Source organism: Haplochromis burtoni, unplaced genomic scaffold (assembly GCF_018398535.1).
Source record: "Haplochromis burtoni strain Fernald_Lab_line unplaced genomic scaffold, NCSU_Asbu1 Contig_611, whole genome shotgun sequence".
In the NCBI taxonomy this organism is placed as follows: Eukaryota; Metazoa; Chordata; class Actinopteri; order Cichliformes; family Cichlidae; genus Haplochromis; species Haplochromis burtoni.
Genome location: NW_024582972.1, coordinates 158,354 through 178,376, shown reverse-complemented (window position 1 = coordinate 178,376; position 20,023 = coordinate 158,354). Strand labels below are relative to the sequence as shown.

At 40.1% G+C, this 20,023-nt stretch overlaps 1 protein-coding gene across 5 annotated transcripts in view; it reads right to left on the bottom strand.

Annotated features, from left to right (window-relative positions):
* cacna2d3 (calcium channel, voltage dependent, alpha2/delta subunit 3) overlaps positions 1-14,522 on the bottom strand; it is a 38,725-nt gene extending 24,203 nt beyond the window's left edge. For all 5 annotated transcript variants that reach the window (XR_006053079.1, XR_006053080.1, XM_005948671.3 and 2 more), the window contains exons 1-7: positions 14,280-14,522; positions 12,732-12,813; positions 10,979-11,197; positions 9,428-9,544; positions 7,624-7,683; positions 755-917; positions 64-195 (exon numbers count right to left, since the gene is read on the bottom strand). Coding sequence is in view for 3 of the 5 variants with exons in the window: in XM_005948671.3 (XP_005948733.1) it covers positions 64-195; positions 755-917; positions 7,624-7,683; positions 9,428-9,544; positions 10,979-11,197; positions 12,732-12,813; positions 14,280-14,404 (898 nt within the window). In the remaining 2 variants the exon portion in view is untranslated. The remainder of the gene's footprint in view (positions 1-63; positions 196-754; positions 918-7,623; positions 7,684-9,427; positions 9,545-10,978; positions 11,198-12,731; positions 12,814-14,279) is intronic.
* Positions 14,523-20,023: the final 5,501 nt, after the last annotated feature.

Genomic DNA, 20,023 nt, shown 5'->3' with positions numbered 1-20,023 from the left:
ACACACACACACACACACACACACACACACATGCAGACTCACAGACAGATTGGCAGCACTCACCAGGGTACTGTCTGAAGAAACCTTTGGCACTCCCAAAGTACTGCCAGATAAGCGTTGGATCTCTTTCATAATTATCTACAAACACTTTATTCAGGGCCTCAGACCAGTAAACCCCGTTCACTATATCAGGATCTGTAAATGGCGGCCACAGGGACACACACACAGGCATGGTGAAAGAAAGGAGAAAAAGAGAGAAAAGTAAATTAAATGGTGATAATGGTAACCATTCTGGTCACCATTACCGAGTGCATGGTTGACCTTTGTCCCTTATTGACCCCCCTGAAAGAGATACAATGCCTGTGACTAAATCATCCCTCCCTTCCTCCTGCTGGGTGACTCCCCTTTTGTGCTGTAAACAGAGAGTTATGGGGAGTCCATTAATGCTGAACAAAAGCCACACAGGCAATACACGGGAAGAGGTGAGAACAAGAAGCGACAGAGCAGCTACCATATGGGCAGCATCTTTCCAGAGCAGACTGCTGCTGCTTTCTTGTTATGTCTGGGCTCATATCGATCACCTATCTCCACTTCGCCCAGCCTGTCACACTGATACAGCTTCAGCTACCATTTCTCACTTTCACCACTTACTTTCCTCCCTCCCTCTCTCCTCCCCATTCATCAGCTTCCTGTAGGTGAATATCACTCACATAATCATGAATTTAAGGCAGCCGCAGGCAACAGGAATACACACCTTTGTTGTACATGTTGGTGGGCACCTGGACAACACTGAGGCTGAGGTTGACTGAGAGGTTATTGAAATGGTAATTGGGCTCCAGGAGGAACTCTCCTCCTAGCTCCACATTATTGCCCTCCTCATCCACTTCATTGATCAGCACAGCATTGAAGTATTCATACTGCAAAAAGAGCAGACACAACAGATATTAGACATACAGATATGTTAACCAAAGCCCGCAAAAACAAAGACAGAACAGTTACTGCACACACAAGACAATAATAACAATATTTATGTTCATATTTAAAATATGTAGTGGGGGAAAAAATTATTTTATCCACTGCTGAATTTGTAAGTTTGTTCACAAAGTAATGAAGAGTCTAGAAGTTTTATGGTAGTTTCATTTTAATCAAGAGAGACAGAAAATCAACCACAAATCCAGAAAAAATACATTGTATAAAAGTTAGAATTTGATTTGTCATTTAGTTAACCCTCAGGTCTCTATCCTGGCCATTTGTGGCCAGGATAGAGTACCTGATCCCCGTCGAGCCAATCAGATTAGCTATTTGCCCATGTGGCACACAGATTACAATCAACCAATTACAGATACACCTGATCTCAACTCATTATGTATATAAAGCAAACTTGTACACAGAATTTCAACCTCTTGACCACTATGGGCAAGACCAAAGAGCTGTCAAAGGATGTCAGAGACAAGCTTGTAGACCTCTACAAACTAGCTACAAGACTATCAGCAAAAAACTTGGTGAGAAGGTGACTGGTGTGATTATTTAGAAATGGAAAAGATCTAAAATGACCATAAATCGCCTTCTGTCTTGTGCTCCATGTAAGATTTTGCCTCATGGGGTGAGGATGATCATGAGAAAGATGGTGGGTCAGCCCAAACTACAAGGAGCTCATTAATGACCTGAAGGTAAATGAGACCACATTTACCAAGAACACAATTGCTAGCACACTAGGAAGTAATGGATCAAAATCTTGCATCACCTGTAAGGTTTTCCTGCTCAAAAAAAAAAAAAAATGTTCAGGCCCATACTAAGTTTGCCAGTGGGCACTTAATTTGTTCAGAGAAGACTTGGGAGAAAAAGCTATGATCAGATTCGGCTTAATTCAGTTTAGTTTTATTTATACAGCGCCTAATCACAACAACAGTCACCTCAAGACACTTTATAATGTAAGGAAATGCTGCAATAGAAAACAGAAAATCCCAACAATCATATAACACCCTATGAGCAAGTGCTTTGGTGACAGTAGGAAGGAAAAACTCCCTTTTAACAGGAAGAAACCTCCAGCAGAACCAGGCTCAGGGTGGGGCGGGGCCATCTGCTGCGACCGGTTGGGGGTGAAGGGAGGCAGACAGGACAAAAGACATGCTGTGGAAGAGAACCAGAGTTTAATAATAACTACTGACTAAACGCAGAAAGGTGTATATACACAGGATTCAGGGTCACCTGATCCAGCCTTAACTATATGCTTTAGCAAAAAGGAAAGTTTTAAGCCTAATCTTAAAATTAGAGAGGTTGTCTGTGTCCTGAATCCAAACTTAAAGATGATTCTATAGAAGAGGGGCCTGAAAACTGAAGGATTTTGAATTCTGGATTTAACAGGAAGCCAATGAAGGGAAGCCAAAACAGGAGAAATCTGCTCTCTCTTTCTAGTCCCTGTCAGCACTCTTGCTGCAGCATTTTGGATTAGCTGAAGGCTTTTCAGGGAGTTTTTAGGACATCCTGATAATAATGAATTACAGTAGTCCAGCCTGGAAGTAATAAATGCATGAACTAGTTTTTCAGCGTCACTCTGAGACAGGATATTTCTAATTTTAGAGATGTTGCGCAAATGGAAGAAAGCAGTCTTACATATTTGTTTAATATGTGCATTGAAGGACATGTCCTGGTCAAAAATGACTCCAAGGTTCCTCACAGGTTACTGGAGGCCAAGGTAATGCCATCCAGAGTAAGAATCTGATTAGATACCATATTTCTAAGCTTTTCAGGGCCGAGTACAATAACCTCAGTTTTATCTGAAAGAGAAATGCTTTGGATCTATTTTCTGCTAAGGGTACCAAACTGACGGACCAACGGATAATATCTTGAATGAGAACCTCCTTCTTTTAGCCAAAACACTGAATCACAGATGGGTCTTCCAGCATCTTATCCAGAAAAATTAGGCATCTTAGACCTTAAACCCCAACCAAAGTGACCTTTTCAAATGTTAACACTCATGTGTGCTCTTTCTACATCTGCAGGTTCCAAACCATGAAATCAAAAGAAAAATTAAACAATGGACACAAATGGCATCAAAAACAGACCTTTCTAAAGCAGATTACAGTTAGCACAGGAATTATGTTAAAATGCTCTTCATAGACTACAGCTCTGCATTTAACACCATAATTCCCTCCACACTCACCACCAAGCTGGAGCATCTGGGACTCAGCTCATCTATGTGTCAGTGGATCTCCAACTTCCTAACTGGCAGACCACAGGCAGTAAGGATGGGCGGACATGTCTCAGCCTCCACCACTCTCAGCACTGGAGCCCCCCAGGGGTGTGTTCTGAGCCCCCTGCTGTACTCTTTGTACACATATGACTGTGTGGCCACTACCAGCTCCACCACCATCATCAAGTTTGCTGACGACACCGTCGTGGTGGGCCTGATCTCTGATAACAACGAGACGGCCTACCTGAAGGAGATTAGGAATCTGGAGAACTGGTGCCAGAGGAACAACCTCCTTCTAAACGTCAGTAAGACAAAGGAGCTGATAGTGGACTTCAGCACTAAGCAGGAGAGGAACTACCAGACCCCCGTCATCAACGAGTGCCCAGTGGAGAGAGTGGACAGCTTCAAATACCTCGGAGTTCACATCACGCAGGACCTGTCATGGTCCTGTCACATCAACACCGTGGTGAAAAAGGCCCGACAGCGTCTCTACCACCTCAGACGCTTGAGAGACTTCCAACTGCCCTCCAAGGTGCTCAGGAACTTTTACTCGTGCACCATAGAGAGCATCCTGGCGGGAAACATCTTAACCTGGTTCGGGAACAGCACCATGCAGGACAGACGAGCTCTACAGAGGGTTGTGCGGTCAGCTGAGCGCACCATCCGCTCCGAGCTCCCTGACCTGCACTCAATCTACAGCAGGCGGTGCTGGACCAAGGCCAGGAAGATGGTGAAGGACCTCAGCCATCCCAACAACAGACTGTTCTCTCTGCTGAGGTCAGGAAAGCGATTCCGCTCCCTGAAGACCAACACAGAGAGACTGAGGAGGAGCTTCTTCCCGCAGGCGATACGGTCTCTCAATCACACCACCACACAGTACTGACCCACACATGGTTCTTACACACACACTGGACTTTCTGGACATTGTTTTCACTTCATCACTTAAATCACTTTAAGCATATTTGCACTGCACAAGACATAATGTGGATTGCACAACACTGGACATTATATTCTTCATTTCCAGTTAATACTTGTACAGCTGCTGTTATTGTGTATATTTATTTATTTATATTTCTTCATACATTCTTATATAGTTCTATATTGTGTATTTTGTTGTACAGTTATTTTATTTTCAACTTTAATTTATATATTTTATCTTATTCTTTCCCAGTTAAATTTACCCTTCATTCTAATTTGTGTTGTACAGTTATTTCATTTTTAACCTTAATTTATATTTTATTCCTTCCTAGTTAAATTTACCCTTTTTAATTTTTCATATTTATTTCCTATCTTATTCATAGCCTTTTCCTTTTTTTTTCTTTAGGTCACGAGCAGTTGTCTAAGCATTTCACTGCATATCGTACTGTGCATGACTGTGTACGTGACAAATAAAAATTTGAATTTGAACAGTTGTTGTTTTTCTTTATATATATTTCTCAGTTTGTCAAAAAAAATGGCACTGGATGTGCAAACAAGGACTATGAGTAAAAAGTGAAACCCAACAATTTTTCTGTCCTGTCCTTCACTGCCTGCTGCTGCAGTAAAAAGACTACCTCATCCCGTGTGAGCGGCCTCTCTATGGCCTCTAGTCCTCATTGTCTGCACTAAGAAAGAGAGCGTGAGAGATGGGGGAGGCAGGGAGGGAGGTGAGATGGGTGATGGACTCTCAACCATCCCTCCTAGGAAGAGGGGGAGCAAGCGGGCATCGCCATCAAGCAGCCTCTGACAGCTCATACCACGCCTGAGCAGCTCTCTGACGAGCTGTGGTGGTGGTGGGGCGGGAGGAGGCGGGGCGGCTGTGGAGGAGGAGAGAAACGTGCACCCTCAGCAGAATTGAGTGCTGTAGAGAGGCACGTTAACCACCAGGGTTATTACTGTAGAGCAGGCCATGGGACACTGCAGCTCTCCGAGACGGCCCGCTGACTCTTACACCACTGCAGTTAGCTGTAGGCCTTACTGCAGAGATCTGCCCTCCATTACAAACAGCTAGGCCTTACTGTATAAGCAGGCTCGACAGCTGCAGCTATCAGGTCTCACTAAACTTTGCTGGATTTAACAGCCCTTAATCTTCACACTACTCTTATCATATTGAAGTTAAAACTTTTTAGTTTCAAAGCTTTTGCTTTGTGTGATGTGATGAGTCAGATTGTTCATGGGGGAAGTGCTGCTTACAACATAAAGTCAAACAGTGAAACACTGTGATAAATTCATTTATAGTAAGTATTAATAGTATAACAAATTTCCCACGTGTGGGACTAATAAAGGTTATCTTATCTTATCTTATCTTATAGCATCTTTAGAGATACACATCACAAAATGGTTCACAATGAAATGCCAGAACAGAAAAACAAAAGTATGACTAGAGAATTAGCATAATTGTATATGAGTGTGATTATACAAACTTAAATCTTTGTGGTGTCTATAAAGACCTTTGTTGTTGTTGTTGTTTAAATGAAGTGATTCAGATTCAAACATAGTTTTTTAAACCAATGTTAAAACATCTGAAGTAGAAATAAAGGAATTCTCACAAAGCCTTAAAAGTATTTTTAAAAACATGCACAAAGTCAGACTTTATGTTGTTTTAATGTTTAGAGAAGTTTAGAGCCTGTATGAAACAATTTTATTGATGTGTCTTGTTATGCAGACAGAATAATTCTAAAGGAATGATCTTATGAACAACAACTTTATATTGCTCATATTTTAATATTTAATACTTTCTTTTAGGCCTACTGAAAGGAACACTGACACCCCCCCCCCCCCCCAAAGAAAAAAAAAAGAAACTAAATAAGGCTCTACTGTACAAATGTTTCGTTTACACCATCAGACCGGATCCGCACACCCTTGAATTGCACTCAGGTCAGCACAAAACATCCGAGTGTCCTGAGACAAAGCAGCTGAGATAAGAGCAGCCAGCTTATCTCACTGTGGTCAGTGAAATGGTGCGTGAAAAATGTGTGGTGTCAGAGGAGGCGAGGTTGGCTGAATGATGCCAAGAGGAGTACTATAATGACATCACATCATTACCGCAGGTGGATATTGAATTTTCCTTATTATTTTTTATGGCCTTTAAGCTGAAGTGGCTGTGTGATAGGCCTGTGTGATAACTGTCAAGGGCTTGGATGAGAACTTTTCTTATCTAAGAGTGTGCAACAATTTATGTGTACCAATGCAGCCACGGGAGGATCACGAAAAACTGAAAAATAAAAAACAAAAAAATGAAATAAGATCTTCAGATATTTCAGGAAATAATGTTTTTGACAAAAATATAAAGAATGTAATATTTGTGTTTCTTTGAAGGGACTCATAAATACATAAATGCATAAAACATATAGTTTGGTTTGTGGATTATTGCTTTGAGTCTGATAAATCTTCACATTTCCTACAGATCTTATTCCTTCAATATAAAATAGAGGAGGTTGGGGGTATTTAAGTATAAGCCAAACCGTTTCAAATAGGTTAAAGACAAAAATACTTCTTTTTTAATTCACTGGTCATATATTTCTTTTAAGGTAGCATCTCTCCCTCTTGTCCCTCTTGTTCTGTGGATGTGAACAGCAAAGAAATGGACAGGAGAACAAGGTGACAGAATGTATTCATATGATGTAAATGTTTCTATTAACTGTAAAGTGCTCCAGTTATTTCAGTGTTTTGTTGCTCGAGTGGTTTTCCAATCTACAGCCATGGAAGTGAAACAATGCGCCACGCAAAAGAGTTTCATTTATCTCTGTCCAGTGGACGGAGAGAGAGCGAGGGAGAGCGGTAACAAACGCCAGAAATACTGCATTCCCTCTGCAGAGACCAGGGAAGCTCTCAGCGCGCACTGGAAATCCGCAATGAGAGCCGCTAAATAATGTCCCCAACAAAGCCTGAGCGCATGAGCAGATCCTGTGAAGTATAATTAAATTTAGAATGACTTGTCTCCCTTCCCTTTTCTTTCTGGTTAACCTACAGACCGCCCTCTAATAGACTACCTTACCTGAGGGGGAAAATTGGTGGTACTACAAAATATAATACCATGCACAACAACCCGAAGCCCATAATTGTGCTCGCAGAGGGTGAGATCTTAATCTCCACTGTGTTCTAGTTAGTGTTAATTACAGTATGTAAAAGCTTAAAGGCTCTGCAGCCTAATTTAAAAAAAAAAACAAAAAAAAAAACATGGTTATGAGTTATGGCAGTATTGGCGCCGCAGCCTTCACTGTGTGAGGCTTGACTTATCAAAGAAACATTATGTATCAAACCGCTGGCAGGACGTCAGAGTGAAGGGCGCTGCCAACGCAATTAAAGACTTTTAGGGCCTATTACCCTTCTCTCACCTTGCAGCCGCTCCTCCCCTCACCAACTAAAAGATGATTCATCGTGATCTATGACAGTGACACGCCACTTTAAAAAAATCACGTCTTTCCTTTCCTTTTCTTTTGCAGCCTCACCTGCAGGTCGGGATTTTCCTCGTGCTGATGATGCGCTTCTTCGGCCGCCTCCACGAGTCGCTGAGAGGAGAGAAGTGTTGCTTAATAAGAGCAAAACTTTTTTTTAAAAAATGCATTACAAACTCTTCCGTTCATACATGGTGACTGTACAGAAACTGTTAAGACACTGCGTAAAACTTGGCGTAGCTTCGAGACTTCCACAAATTTCCCCCGAGGCGTTAACACTCTGCTGCTTTTTTTTTCTGTTTCTCAGACTTGCTGTTTGGGCATTGCTCTGCTCCTCGATAATTTCCAAAGCGCAGCGAATGACATTTCACCAAAGAGGAACGTGATCGAGGACCGTAGCACTGCTTTAAATTAAATCTTAGAATGAAATCGGCAGCATGTGAATATTTCTGTCAGCGCTCTCCAGAACTTACGAAAATGATATGTTCTCAAAATTCAGTCGATTAATTCTTGACTGTCCTCGCAGCATTTTAAAGGGGAAAATGTACATAAATATAGGCAACTGCTGCAGAGAGCAGGAGCGGAATGATTGATGGAGGCAGGTTGGAACGGGATTTTGATGCCTTTCACCAAAGCAGAGCTAACTTCTGGAATAGATTGATTCAGAGAAATATGCTTGACTCCGGGTTTCCCGGGAAACCGCAGGTAAGCAGGTAATTAACATCTGTCACGCGTGTCAAAACAAACTGCTATATAAACACAACTGCGGCTTTTTCCGCCGACTCCTGAGGATAAATTCAATTGACCCCAAAGCGAGTTCTAGTGGTGTCAGCAGTTGTCGAATAAAAGCAGCAGGAAATAGGTTAAATCTATTTTATTTTATTTTATTATTATTTTTATTTTTTGTGGTAGGCTTGTGTATGAATGTCTTTTTTTCACCCTTAACACTTGAGAACAGCGTCGATTTACAATTTGGAGCAAAGCGACGACGCAGTCAGACTGAGATAAACCTGAAACTGATTTTGTTTTTGCACGTGTCCGTTTATTTATATATTTAATGTGTATTATTCAGCCGCACTTCAAACTGATTCCAGCCGGTTTTTTTATTAAATTAAATCTGTGTATCCGGTGTCATTTGTGGCCCGAGTTGCCATGAATTATCGCGCACATGGGACAAGGCGCAGGGAGATAAACGTTATCATTTCCCAGCAGTTCGTGCGAGGCGTAGCATTAAAATGGTTACAAGCTCCTGTGCGCTGAGGTCGCAGACAGGCTGCTGCTGTGAGGCTTGACTTCACCTCAGGCCCAGACTGTAACAGACTACATTCACGACAACACTTCAGATCCACGTAATCTCTCAAAGTTTCTCAGATCGGTGACTACTCTTTTTATTTTCTTCCTGGTATTCACGAAGTTACGTATTATTGTTACCAAAAAAATGCACATAAAAAAAGCAAAGCCAGCAAAAGTCATTGTGCTCACTGTTACTGAGGATAACCCCTGTAAATTTTCATACTCCCTTTATGAGAAACAAAATAAGCATAAATTGTTGACTTGATCCAACCTTGATCAGACTCCAGATTGTTTCTCAAAGCTAAACTGTCACTGACACAGTTAGAGCTGCTTTTAATTGTCAGGTGTGTCAGAAAACATTAAACATTGAAGCTCAAGTTAAGTAAATGAGAAGGGAAGAATTAAAAAAAAAAACTTATTTCAGCAAAAAAAAAAAAAAAGAGGAAAGGAAAAAGACTGATTTCACCCCTATCCCATACATGCCCTTACCCTGACAAATTAAAATGAATATATTGTCCCTTAAATGTATTTTTCTGATAAATAAAAATTCAGTAACACGGCCTACCCTTGTTGCTTCGGCTTTTCTCCGGAACATTTCCTCCATCTTCACAGCCAAGTTCTTGACCACTTTCATACCATCAATCTCTTCCACTCTGACTGACTTTTCAAATTCTTTATATTTCTGAAAATAACCAGAAGAATCATAAAGTGTGGCGCTGACAGGGGCAACAGCTGTGTGTCCTGTAACATGGAGAGCATAGTTTAAACGTAATGAGATCTCAAGACTGATTAACCCATTCCTTAGATCTTACTCAGCATGACAGGGAAAGAAACAGATAATTAGGTTCTTCTGTGTGTATATTTGTATGGATATTTAAGCCTTATTGTTTCACTGTATCCACTATAGAAATGAGTAAATTGTTAAACAAGGTTTAAAAGCTTTCACAGGTTGGCTGACGGGCTGTATGCAGCTAGTCTCAGGTGAACATAAAATCCATGCTGGGACACAGAATGACTGATGGTCTTTATCTGGTCTCAGTTACTGGCTGCACATGCTGCATCTTCCTCGCTGATTGGCTGGAGAAGGCCATGTTGGGTGGCCGGGGAGGGGGTGGAGCTGGATCTGAAGGCTATGCATGGTAAGAGGATAATTGAAATGGAGTCAAAGCACAGAAGAAAGATAATAACGTGTCAAGCTTGGGCGACTCTGGGTAATGAACTACACCTCACATAATGCTGATTCTGCTGGATGCACAGGACCTCCAGTGATACAGAACAAAGCCCGTCACAGCTCGAAGGAATATAGCATTACATAATCCCACACCTGCCTGCCACACACACACACACACATACACACACACATGCCAAGTAAAAACAAAAAGCTTGATCCTCCCACACTCTCCAGTCAGCCACTTCATGCACACATCCAGCAATCTTATCTAAAAATAAACACAAGCCACTAAAGGCTCGTAGCACGTCCAATATTACATGTTACGGGGACAGGATATACAAAAAACACACACAAACCAGTACATGAGGCGACAAATTACCTACTGAAAGGAAGAGTGTGGACTTGCAGTGGAGCAGAACAGTTCATTTCACGCCTGTCCTCCTCGCCCCAGCACCCTGAGTCCCCAGTCCCACCCCAGACCCCCACCTTCCTACCTCCCACCCCTCCAAGTCATCAAGTGGAGGTTAAGCCCCATCCATCAAAAACACTCATCACTATTATTGATTAGAGTAATGACCAATGCTTGAGTGCTGGGAGCCGGAAGAGCCAGTCTTTTCCCCCTTCTTTGTGAAATCGGGTAAATCACCATAAAAAGCATCTAATGATCAGCCTTAATGACCAGCCCCTAACGACCCGTCAGTTCCCTCACAGCTCACTGCTTTGTGCTGACTGGTTCAGTACAGCTCTCTCCAGATATGCCTCCATGAACCGCAACATAAGCAAAGTGCTTACATACAGACAAAGAAAAAAAAGTATATTTGCAGGGCATCATGAAAAAGTCTTTTTTGTTCCAATTTGATTAAAAAATATATATAAGGGGAGCTTTATATACAGCTGTGTTTCACTTTCAACCACACATCTTAGCTTAAATTCAAAAGAAGCCACCTCAGAACAAGAAGATCCTAGGCTGGGACCCTGAAGACGTCTTCTAATTGCAGTTTGAACACTCTCTCCATGCTTGCGTGGACTTCCTCTGGGAAGTCCGCCTTCTTCCCACCCTCCAAGACAGGCGGGATTCTTAATCCTGCTGCTGCCCTTGACTGAGGTGGTGCCCTCAGAGCTGGAGTTGACACCTGGACGTGGCGCTGTGATTGCCCACAACTCCTAAAATAGCAATGTGGATCAATGCATTAGTATTAGCAAGAGTCATGCACAGATTCATGTACTTAACAAGAGGAAAGTAAAGGTTATAAACAGCAGACCGGGAAGATGACAGTGTTCTGACAAGAAAAATGGAAACACTGTAATACAGTCCTCTATACCAGTTTTGTAATTAAAGCCTCATATAAATTTAAAGATTTCCCTATTTTTATTGCCACACATATGAAAGGATAACTCGAATATGACACCACCACAAAGAACAGCTTTACGATACAGTGAAAAAGAACCTGAATATTTAACTGTAGCTATACAGCACTGGCGAGCTCCTGCACTGCACCGCATTACATCACACTTAAGTGAGAAGGTCAGGAGAAGGAGTATGCACACTCAAAAACTTACTCAGTAAAAGTTGCTTTTCAGTTTAGAGACACGCAGCATGCTTACAGCATTCATCTCTTCAAGCTAAGCTGAAATTGCTTGTACAACCTTTCAACAGTTTTTTTTACAGTTTTTTTAAAACTTTTTTCACTTCAAAATTAGATGATTCAGCAGTTTGAAGTTAGACTAAATACGTGGGAGAATCTACAAGATTTCCAGAGACACAGCCATTAAAACACAGAATGTCCACTTTGACTTGTTAGCAGCAATAAAACATGACTGCATGTTATTTTCCCAAATGCTGGGATTCATAACTGTCATCCTAACATTCATTCAGGGTCTTTTCCTTACATCATAAAACACTTGGTGACTGTTGTAATTCGGTGCTTTATAAATACAATTGAAAAACCCTCACTTGGGTTACTGCAAATAATTTGGTGTTTTTTCTTTTAAATCTTTTTACCTGAACCCTGTAAAAAAATAATAATTCGAAGTCTTTGCACACAGTGCTATAAGCCTGCACAGCTATTCTGTATTCATGCACAGCTCCTACAGCTGTTTGCTTTGCAGTCCCTGGTTTGGTCACTTTTAAGGGAAACCTGCAGTTTACCATTCATCCTGAATGAACACTGACCACCTTTTTACACCTCAGGCCTGTGACTACAGCGCACACCTCTGCCATCATGTGGTCAGAAAGTTAAATCTACTGCATTGGACCGTCGCTCATTCTCCCGAGGTTTCACTTGTTCATCTTGTCACTCCCCTACACCCTCTATCAAACTCCACCACACTTATTTAATTTGTCCCCTTGTCACAATCATATCCAGAGGTTGAAACTCTTGACTCCAGAGAGTTAACTGGAGACATGAGATGAGAGAGGAATCAGAGCCATGGTTAATGGGCCGTATCATGAACAAATACACACACACACACACAAATGTGTGCATGGGCACAAAAACACATGCACACACATATACACAGAGTGCTCTACCAAGCACACCTGAGTCTCCTCCAGAATAACGCATCAGCATTCAGCTGAGACACGGAAATGTCTCTGCAGTCATTAGATAGCACTACAGCATACAATGGATGTAACTGCATGGCATTCAGACAAAGGAAAAATCCATCCATGTTAAAAAATAACATAAAGGAAATCTACCTTTTGCAGTAGCTGGGAACCAGAATATTTAGCAGATATTGATTTAATTTCTCCCCCAAATGCAGAGGCCCAAAGCTTTACGCTAAGAAAAAAGACAGAAAACGACAAGGCAATTTATCCAACAGTTCTCTACATAAAAGAGAAGAAGCAAAATTTAACAAGACAAGACAATAGAGTAGAGAGTACTTTGAGTATTTAAAATATAAAATCCTTTTGATCTATCATTTTAAGCTTCCTTTATGAAATGATCAGTGAGATTATTGAAGAAGATTATCATAAACCTTCACTTTCCTGATAAAAGTTTATAATCTGATGATCTAAAGTAGAGTTATTGAACCTTCTTATATTAAACTGTAAATAATGTCTACGTGGCATCAAAATTTTGCACTGTGAATATTAAATTAACATCATTTCAGCTGACGAACTTGCCTTTTTATTCCTAAATGGGAAGTAGATTTATTTAATGATATGCTAATTTTAAAAAGCCCATGAAACACTGAATACATGTTTCAAAAATAATGTGTTGCAGGTCAACTGTCTCCATGTGCAAAACAAACTTTGATAAAAAGATAATCCTTCTAGCGCTTCCCAAATGGTTTCTCAAATATCCAAAGGGGGAGATTTTTTTTTCCTTTGCACAGTTTTTATTTGTTTTCAAAATCTGTCCATTTCACATTAAATTGCACCTTAAATGAACTTGCTAGGAGAAAAAAAGTCTTTTTAAAATATTTTACAGATAGATGCACAGCACTAACTTCCATATAAGTGAGCATTAACTGCAGTGGAAACTAGATTTATTTACATCTTACACTTTATTTTAGATTTTACAGTCTTTGATTTAGACATTTTCACAACAAATGAAGCTTGGTAAAAACTTATTTCATTAAATTATACAGCATTGAAACAGGTGTCTACAATCTGCTACAAATAGGCCTACAAATAGTTATAACAAAGAAAATGTAAATCACTTGCAGCTAAACAGTTATGTGGGCATTAAATTACTAGATTACACTTGTATAGGACTGGGTGGGGGTTCCAGCTATAACACTTCACACTTATGTGTGTTATTATAATGAAGACTGTGTCTTCTTCATTGCAACTCTTAAAAAATAAAATGATAAAAAAATTTCCCTTTAAGAAAACGATGCTGTAGTCCATCATATTAAAATGTCTTGTTTTATGAAAAATGAATAGGAGCGTCATGCTTACATTTATATTGTATATAAATGTAATGACAGCAAATGCAGGTATAACTGTTGGTAAACAGGTAGCATTCACTGCAAAGAACGTTTAGGTCTGCAGTTTAGTTTCCAGATATATCTAAATTCCTCAACCTTATTTTAATTTTTACAACATTTTTTGACATACATCCAAGAGACAAGCGGTATTTTATGAGATGCGAAATACGTTTGTTACTAGATGCATTCATTTAAATCTAGAACATAATGCATGATTTGAAACGCGGACGTTGTGGTAGTTTAATTATCTGTAAGTCACAAATCGACACGTTCAATGCGAATCAAAGTTGCACAGCAGTTTCTCACTCACACTGACAGAGGGATCCCTTGCTGGGACCCTACCACCTCTACCACATTCAAGCCGACGAAGATCCAGAGCAGAAGAAAGCTGGTGCTGCACACGTGGGAGAACAGGATCCTCCAGTTTCCCTCCATCTCCAACTCTCTTTATAAAATGTGGGTACAGTAAAATCCACTCCCGGCACCGTGCTGGACCGCTCGACCCCAGTGCACCTTCTCAAACCCGCGCTTCTGCCAGCACGTATCCTACTGTACACGGCTGTATGGACGAGAGAGAGAGAGAGAGACAGAGAGAGAGAGAGAGAGAGAGAGGGGGGGAGAGAGTATTACACTCCAGCTTGTCTCTCCAACCTCTCTGCTCCATTGCCTTATCTGAAAATGGGGGGAAAGCCCTTACTCGGCTCTCCGGTGCAGGAATCGCGATTTCTGTGTGTGAGAAAGCCTGAAAAGCTCGGAGAGGCAGGAGATCACTTATATCTAGCAAGACTTCATGCGTTTTCATTTCCACCTCAGCAGGGCAGCACACAGGTGTATGAGACTCTGAGCTGCAGAAGGGGGGGAAAGCACAGTGCTGTACTTCTGTACTTGTCTTCTGTCAGGTCGAAGGAAACTGGCACTGAATTGTCCTAAAGTTGTAGCATTAACGCTGACGCAGCAGTATAACTGTACACGGCCGCTGGACCGTGCTGCCTCCAGTGTCCAATCTTTTGCCGGTACAAAGGTAATCAGGTGGTGCAAAACGTACTTCCTCTTTTTAAACACATATAAATGGTTAAATATGAATTCTGCTTGGCGTTTGAAGGGGGCATTGTTCACATAAATTGTGGCTCTGCGGGTAATAATGAGACTGCAGATGTGATGAAAGCTTCCGCACTGGCTGCACAACAAAGGAAGAAGAAAACATTCAGTTATTTGGTTTAGCGAAGATGCGGGTAGTCAACCAGAATGAAAGAGAAGAAACACTAATGGGTAACCGTGGAGGGGGGAAAAAGAAGCTCGTCTATGATTGGATGAAATCCTGCCGAATGAATCAATCATGGTCACTCAGTGGCAACTTTATTTTAAAAACGTCAGTCCCGCGAATTATTTGGGGGAGTTGTGAATAAGCTCCTCTCTTGTGGAAACAGTGAAGGTGCAACTAAATGGCTTGCAATAAAAGTGTTGGATTGTGCGCAGTTTTCACTCTCTGGTATTCAGTCAGGCCGAAAGATGTCCCCATCGTCCTGCACCTTAAAGGCTGATTAGGAGGCGATAATGATGTCAAGGCAGCAGGCGGCTTGATGCAGCACGCCTCCCCTCCACCATCCCCCCCTCCGTGCCACCATCACCTCACCGGGAATCCTGTTTCGACTTGAAGCTTTTATTAGTTTAGTAATTGCATCATACATCAAAGTTGTGAGGAGCCTCTGCTGCCTGCGACGTGTCGATAAGGCGCCCGCATGTTGGATGACGGACAGTATCATCCAATGTCTTCTCTCTGACCGCCCGCTCTGTTCAGCGGCTCCCAGAAAGCTTTAATTAAGTAAATAAAAGCAACTCGCTCTTATTATCCTTAAGGTCCTTTGCTTTTATCGAGCTAGTTCAAGACGCTTACTGTAGCTCAAGGTGTGCTGTCCTTGTGCAAGCAGTGGCATGGTTTGAGGTTTTCATGTATTAGGATACAGAGTTCATTGACTACATTTCTTATGATCTCCACCCACAGAATGCAGCTTGGGTATATTTCAATATATCTTGTTCTCGTCGCTGCAGTGTTTTATGTAAAGCAGCCTATAGAGAACCTGAGTTATTCCAGGGTCTCTTTTTAAGCATAAATCTGTGTTTTCAGGTAAAAATTTATTTACTGATCTGTAAATTTTACTGCCCCTATCAGCTGAAAGTAGAGTCTGATTAGCTTAAGTCATAATTCAGCTAATCAGGTGCTGAGTTTGATTTACAGCAGCATGAGATAAAATATGATCAATTGAGGTTTGTCTAAGCAACTCTGGTTTATAGTGTATCAGAAAAAAACGTGATTCTAGGGGAAAGCAATCTATTTCCTTGATCATTCTCTGATCCCTGACTCTTTTCCTCCTGAACTCCAGCTTGATTGCTTTTACTTCCAGTCTCCATTGGTCCTCATGGACCCTCTGGTCCCACCCCAGAAAACGTTCCCCAAAAGACAGACTTCCAAGCAGTAAAACGTAGTCAAGGTGTAGTCATAATAATATTGTGAGGGGGATGGATTTGGTCCCTGCCCTTTGACCTCTATTGTCATGATATGGACCTATGTTGCCTGATATCTGAACAAGTTGCCTAAATGCAGGCTTGTTTTTTTGTTCTTGTTTTTTTTTTTTAAACAGACTTAGTTTAGTTTAGTTTAGTTTAGTTTAGTTTAGTTTAGTTTAGTTTAGTTTAGAGTGGCTTGAACTTGATTCTTCTGTAGTTGAAAAGACCCTGGAGTATTTGTGCTTTGTTGACCTCTTGGATTACTGTCTGGGCTCTTCTGAAGTCTGGTCATTTACTGTCCAGCCTTGAGCTAAAGGTATACCTGAGACTACATGCTTGTTAGGGCAGTTGGTGTTTATATGCATTACTTTAGGTAGGTGTGTAAATGTTGAACTGGGCTGAATGATAACCATTAAGAAAGTAATGGTTGAGACACCTTCATGAATGGGAAAAACAGAGGGCTGCAAACACTGAATACACTCAAGAACAAAAAGGCCAGGTTAGACTCTGTAAAAAACAAACAAACAAACAAAAAAACATCTAAAATAATCCTCAAGTCCACAATTCTGTTTGGAGATATGATACCATGATTGACTGGCACCAGAAAGATAGGAAGAGAAAATTAAGGAGAAGGAGAGAATCAGCTATCTAAAGCATGCCAAATATCTGATGAACATGATGGAGACCATGTTATCACACAGGCATGTACGGCTACCAGTGGAACCAAGCTATTAGTGTTTGTTGATGATGTGACTTGAGATACAAGTACAGAGGCTGAAGTGTACAGGCCTATACTCTGTTTAGATTCAGCCAAATAATGTTAAACAGACCAGACAGCACTTGGATAGTGAGTTTCTTAAGACAAAATAATGGGATGTTCTTTATTAGCAAAGTAAGTCACCTGATCTCAGCTGCTTATTATCTCAGATAACAAGCAGCAACTAAACGTGGCTGCAGTAAAGATCTGGCAAAGCATCTCAAGAGAGGAAACACAGCAACTGACATCAAAGTATTAAAATTAAATATTACAAATATTATCTTTGAAATTAAGTTAGATCATCAAATTACCGTTGTGTCTCTGAAAATGAACATACAGTAAATGGTTAACTGAAAGCAGTGTGAGTATCTGTATTTACAGTCCTCAACTAAAAGTAAATATTTCCAAATTTATTTCGCAGAATTTATAATATATATATTTATTTATCGTACATTGTTTTGTTAAACACAGATCTACCCATCAAAGTCATGTTATACCATGCATAAATACAATATTACATGCAAGCTAAATAACAGCTGTTAATTTTACTGTGTGCATACTTTATTAACAGGGTAACAATAGCATCAAGGTAAAAACAGAAAAGTCAGAAAAGTCAAACAAGGGCACTGAAGGAACATGGAGTGAGGAGTAGTGACACAGTAACACACAATTGCACAAAGTGCTCTCTAGTTACACAAGTAAGATTAGTACAATAGCTTTCCTAAGAGCTGTCAACAACAACACGGTCTTTATGAGCAGATTTACCCAGGAGATGTTCTGGATGTGTTCAAATCTGTCAAAAATATTTTGGGGAAGTAATTTGGAACAACAACATTTCAATATCAAAGTGCTTTCAGTGATCTGAAAACAGTTTTAACATTCTCATAAAGGTATGAAAAGTAAAGTTTTCCTGGATGAGACAATTTCCAAGAATTCAAGTAAATGTTAACTGACAACAGTACGGCCTCTGATAGTGGGATGGGCTTCTTTTTTTACCACTTAGGTAAGATTTTGTTTCAAAATGAAAGAGAAGTGCTATCATCTGAATTAAAAAAAGAAAAAAAAATCTTTTCATCAGTGCTCTGGAACCCACGACCCAAACAGTTGTAATCTGTGTCTTGACTTGATTGAAAATAAGCCTCTTAAAGGGTTAAACATCGGACACCTCTTGGCATGTTCTCTTGATAATCTTGAGGATTAACCTCACCTTGCAACCCCAGCAGCTGCGGATAACTTAATTCAGGCCACTTCCAATGGTCATTCGGTCTTATGTATTCAGTAAAGGCCATGACTGAGTAAACTGTTCTGGCTTGCTGTGCCATATGTTATTAAGTCTAACATATAAATACAGATCACATTTCATCATCAAAAATTGGTTGTGTTTTTTTCTTTACTTTTTAATCACTGCTGTGAATTTGTGTAACACATTAATTAGTAATCCAGCTAGCAGTGAAATAGTAATATAATAGTAATATTACACTTGTAACGTGTTGTTATAAATAAATATAGATCAAATAAAAATATTTATTTTTACTTGATGATTAGGTTCAATCCTAACCTTTGCACTTGTTAAAGTGTTTGCATCTTGTTGTTGTTTGTCTGCGTTCTGGGTTTAGGTGGAACTTTAATACAGCGTTATTAATAGCACATCACCGTAATCCTGAGTCCAAACAGCCCGTTACATGAGTTTGTAGCTAAAACGTAACCGGTTACTTCATCGCTTGTTTAATCGAATCTCTCTTTAAGAACTAGTCTTAAGCCAGCCTTCAGAATAAACTTTGTTGCACACAGAGAGACAAAATTGTTCACATCAAACTAATTCCACATAATATAATTAATGCAATGATATATTTACCATTGTCATTATCCTACACAACAAGCACTTCATGGCTTTGTCACCCTGAAGTAAATATTTTATTCATATAGACTATAAAAATACTCAATATATATGTTTTGCTTTCTGACAGAAATCTGTTATTAGTAATATAGTTTCAAAATTAAGTTTGTTGAAGACATTTTTATGCCAACATTCAAGAGAAAAATATTTTAAATCCTCGGACCATTTTGTATAACCCTTCCTTCCCCGACTCACTCAAATCCTAAAGGTAAAACTACTCTTGAAGAAAAAAGGATAATTTAATCACATTTGAACTAATTTGTTACACTATTACTGTCATTTTATTGATCTGAAAAATAATTTCCAAGAAAGATGATCATGTTTCTTACGCTGCTGTATTCAAAATTAGCAACTTAGAGAGTTTAATTATGCCTATGCTTTTTCTATACAGAGCAAAAGATGCATATTTGAAAAAGTTACAGTTTGATTTTTTTAAATATATATATGTCCTCATCTCAAGAAGTCACTGGGATGAGTGAGAAAATGTTTCTCCCACAGAAAACGCAACGTCTATGAACAGAATCAACTTTTTGGGGCACACAGTCTTAATTACAGTAGTTAGCACATGTTGTGAAACACCTCTCTCTAAGCATTTCACACACAACTAAATCAGCAGTCTGATTTAGTTGTCCTCTGTGAGGGGGAGCAGTCACAAATAATCTTATATTATTGTATTTTTATTTTTGTTGTATTGTCTTGTTTTTCTTCTGTACTTGCTCAGTGGGTTGAGCGCAGCAACAAGCACTGCCTGTTTAAATCCTTTTACAATTAAGAAAAGGGTGGGGGATCAAGGACCATCATTTTGGAGGAATTACTCTTTGGTAAGTCCAGATCTGGAGGATTTATTCTTAGACTCGAGTCGTCTAATCTCCACTGTCACACTCGAGTAGTGAGA